At 47.1% G+C, this 3,494-nt stretch overlaps 1 protein-coding gene across 1 annotated transcript; it reads left to right on the top strand.

Annotated features, from left to right (window-relative positions):
- The first annotated feature begins 689 nt into the window (after positions 1-689).
- Positions 690-2,995, top strand: LOC144097154 (uncharacterized). Its single transcript, XM_077629927.1, has 2 exons — positions 690-994; positions 1,081-2,995. Exons 1-2 carry the CDS (start codon positions 819-821, stop codon positions 1,268-1,270), a joined length of 366 nt encoding a protein of 121 aa, XP_077486053.1. The 5' UTR covers positions 690-818; the 3' UTR covers positions 1,271-2,995.
- Positions 2,996-3,494: the final 499 nt, after the last annotated feature.

Here is a 3,494-nt window from a genome sequence, read left to right as displayed (position 1 = left end):
AGGAGGTGCAGGATGGTTCTCGCCACATCGGTGGCACAGGTTGGCTTTGGGTCTGTAGCAGACGTCGGCTCTATGTCCGACTCTCCTGCAGTTGTAGCAGGTTTCGACTTGTTCCCGGTAAGGGTGCACATGGAATACGGATCCCCAATAGTAGATCTGGCTCGGAACTTTGTTCCCTTGGAATGTTATCTGGATCGTTTTTGAACGACCCAGCTGACGAGCGTCGAGGATCACGACACCCGGTTTGCGATTAATGAAGCCTTGTCGGACTTCCTCCGGCGAGCTTCCGTCGTAGGCTTGATAAATGACACCTCTGACTGAGTCGTCTGGCGCTGCTACATACGTTGCCACTTCATAGGTGTGATCTCCAAGCTGGAACGCTTTGACTTCGGAGTACATTGCAGCTCGCTGGCGTGCCGGGGTGCTCAGAGTGAGCGTGTTGTTATTAGAATTAACACGCATGGTGTCTTCAGTTAGTGCGGCCTGAAGAGGAACCTTGGCTGCCGCGCACATGGCGAGTTCGAGTTGGCGTGGCGCAAAGTCGTTTAAGTTCCAGCCTCGCGGACGGCAGAGTATTTTGTAGTCGCTCTTTGGGAGTTGCGGTAGCGGCACTCGCCTTTTGATAGCGTGCAAAAATGCACGATCAAATTCCCCGCACTCTCAAGCGTGAAATTCTCGCGTTGGAACACGTTTCGCCATCTAGTGGGGACGTTGCACATCTGTAGTTTTCGTTTTTACGTAGTTCGCCTCTCTCACGGCAGGCGGCGACGTAGGAGAGATTTTAATCTTGGGCGCGACGGCGGCCGAGATTGACAAGCATGGCGTCGACGTCGCGTCAGGCCGCGCGAGGAAAGAAGCCTCTGTCGCGTGATTCAGCTGCTTCGACTGATTCAACGAGTAGCGAGGAGTCACAAGATGATTTCTCAAGCTCTGATTTCAGTTCAGAGAGTGATCCAGCATCGCGATCACCTGGACCGTCAGCTAGTGTCCGTAGGTGAGTCTGTAGTTTCCCTTTCCGCTCGCTCTTGAGTATTTACGCAGGATTTCTATATGTTCTCGTTATTTTTCTGTGTTTGGTAGGGTTTCCACAAGCTATGGGAACGACGTCCTGCCCCCGCGACAGAAGCGTATTCAGTTTTCTCCCAGGCGGGAACCTGGTGTGCATCTGACCGAGGATGTGGGTGTGGCACTCCGGAGCACCACAAAGAGATTCCTGACCGCCCTCAACTTTTTTCCTTTTTTTGGCGGAAGTGATCCAAACTATTTGTGATAACACCAACAAATATGCTTGGATGAAGATCTTGGAGAAGCCCACTCATGCCCGTCCCGATGGGTCCTGGGAAGAGGCCACTACGAGTGAAATGATAAAGTTAATTGGCCTCATAATCTGTATGGTTATCTTGAAAGCACCACGCATCAAGCTGTACTGGAACGTAGGAAGCATCTACAGTGGTCTGCTGCCACCACGAATTATGCCGCGGCGTCGCTTTATCGCACTTCTTGCGATGCTACATGTCGCTGACTTGGACAATGTCACCCAAATGTCAAAAGGAAAGCTTCGCTTCGTGTGGTGGCTTCTGCAACACATAAACAAAGTGTCGGCAAAGCTCTTTCAGCCTCATCGAGACCTCTCTGTGGATGAGCGCATGGTGAAATCTAAAGGGAGATCAGGGATACGGCAGTATATGAAAGATAAAGTAACGAAATGGGGCTACAAGCTATGGGTCCTTGCAGACCCGCGGAAACCGGGTATACAGTGCAGCTCGCTGTATACACAGGCAAGCGCAACCAGCCAGAGCCCCACGGGTTGGCTTTTGATGTAGTTTGCCAGCTGTGTGCAGAATACTTTGATCAGGGCTACAAATTTTTTATGGATAACTTTTACACCTCCACACACCTGTTCAGTCACCTCCTCGACCGGAAAACATTGGCTTGCGGAACAACACGAAAAGACCGCCGGGGATTCCCTGTTGAACTGAAAGATGCACGCTGGGAAAAGAAAGCTCAACGAGGTGAAATTAAATGGCTGCGCGACCAAGATATTCTCTATCTGCAATGGAAAGACCGACGTGTAGTGAACATGATGAGCACGATGCACACAGCCAACGAGACAGTCACCGCAAAAAGAACACAAAGAAGTGGAAGTACCTGGACCCAAATTTCGATCCCAAAACCTTTGCTCATTCATGATTACAATTCTGGAATGCTTGGAGTGGATGAATCAGATCAGGTGATTGGCTATTACAATGTACTGATGCGTAGCGTCCGCTGGTGGAAGACTCTCTTCTTCCACTGTATAGACATTGCATGCGTGAATAGTTTCATACTATTCCAAGAATACCGCAAATTACATCCAGAAGTCCCTGAGCTGGCCAGAAATGCTTCCTTCGACCATTTAGCTTTTAGGGAGGAACTGCTGCAACAGCTTCTTGAACTTGAAGGAGCCAAGCAAACTCGTGCTCCTCAACCACCACCCACAAAGCCCCCACTTCACAAGCCCGTAAAAGTGGAGAGACGTAAAAATTGCAAGCTTGCTATCAGAAAACAAAAGATGAGGTGAAAACTAGTTTTCTGCAGTGACTGCAACGCACATTTGTGCTTCAATGCTTCGCGGAACTGCTTCCTTGAGTGGCACAGAGAGCGTGCGCAGAAGTGAGTTGTGAGACAGTGGTGTGAGAAATCACGCGCACCAAAAAAATGTACATAAGCTTGCAAAGTTCTTTTACCTCAATGTTATCATAGAGGTATTGTACCACATTTTGTATATTCTGGAATTTTTTTAGTGCTGCATTTTACTTTCATATTGAAAAATTTCCAACTTTTTTTTTGTTTACTTGGAGAAAATTTGTATTTTGAGATTTTTTTTTGTATTATGTATACTGTTCAGTCATTTTACTTTTTTTACAATAAAAGACCCATCACTTAGCTTCGTTTTGATGCATGTTTCAACGAGATAGTGCAAAAATTTTATTGAATAAAAAATATTTTTCAAGCACGTATCAAAATTGCCTTCTTTTGGGCGGTCCCGAAAGAGTTAAATATTGAACAAATTATCTTTTACAGCAGTCTGTCGGTTTCACTTTAAATGCCATGCCTTAGAGTCAATGGTGCCCATGACCCTTGCACATGCCCGACGAGTAATACTCAACAAATAAAGGCTAAAATTCAACTTTGTTCTTGGTCAAAAATCTGAAAGTTAAGACACAGACAGTGTAACTTATGGACTGACATCCCGTAAACTGCATTCCCACTAGTGAGAACCTGTGCTAATAACAGTGTTCCTTTTGAAAATACTGCGCCCTATAATGCAGGGGATATCACAATAGTTCCAACAAAACAATGCTGCGTTAATCGCAGCTGACTTTGGTACAATGACAGGGCCATGGCAGAAGCAGCCCCTAAGAATAGCTACCGCTTCGACCATCTCGATGCCGGTTCCCAGAGAACACTACTGAAAGGCCAGGAAAGCCGCTACTCCCCAAGAACATCTCGGA

The sequence above is a fragment of the Amblyomma americanum genome, chromosome 7 (assembly GCF_052857255.1).
Source record: "Amblyomma americanum isolate KBUSLIRL-KWMA chromosome 7, ASM5285725v1, whole genome shotgun sequence".
Classification (NCBI taxonomy): Eukaryota; Metazoa; Arthropoda; class Arachnida; order Ixodida; family Ixodidae; genus Amblyomma; species Amblyomma americanum.
This window is presented reverse-complemented; position numbering and strand designations above follow the sequence as displayed.

Bases quoted from the DNA above. Each gene is read 5' to 3' on its own strand.
- LOC144097154 (XM_077629927.1), top strand. From the start codon at position 819: ATGGCGTCGACGTCGCGTCAGGCCGCGCGAGGAAAGAAGCCTCTGTCG. The intron at 995-1,080 runs GTGAGTCTGTAG...TGTGTTTGGTAG, and splicing joins CCGTCAGCTAGTGTCCGTAG to GGTTTCCACAAGCTATGGGA.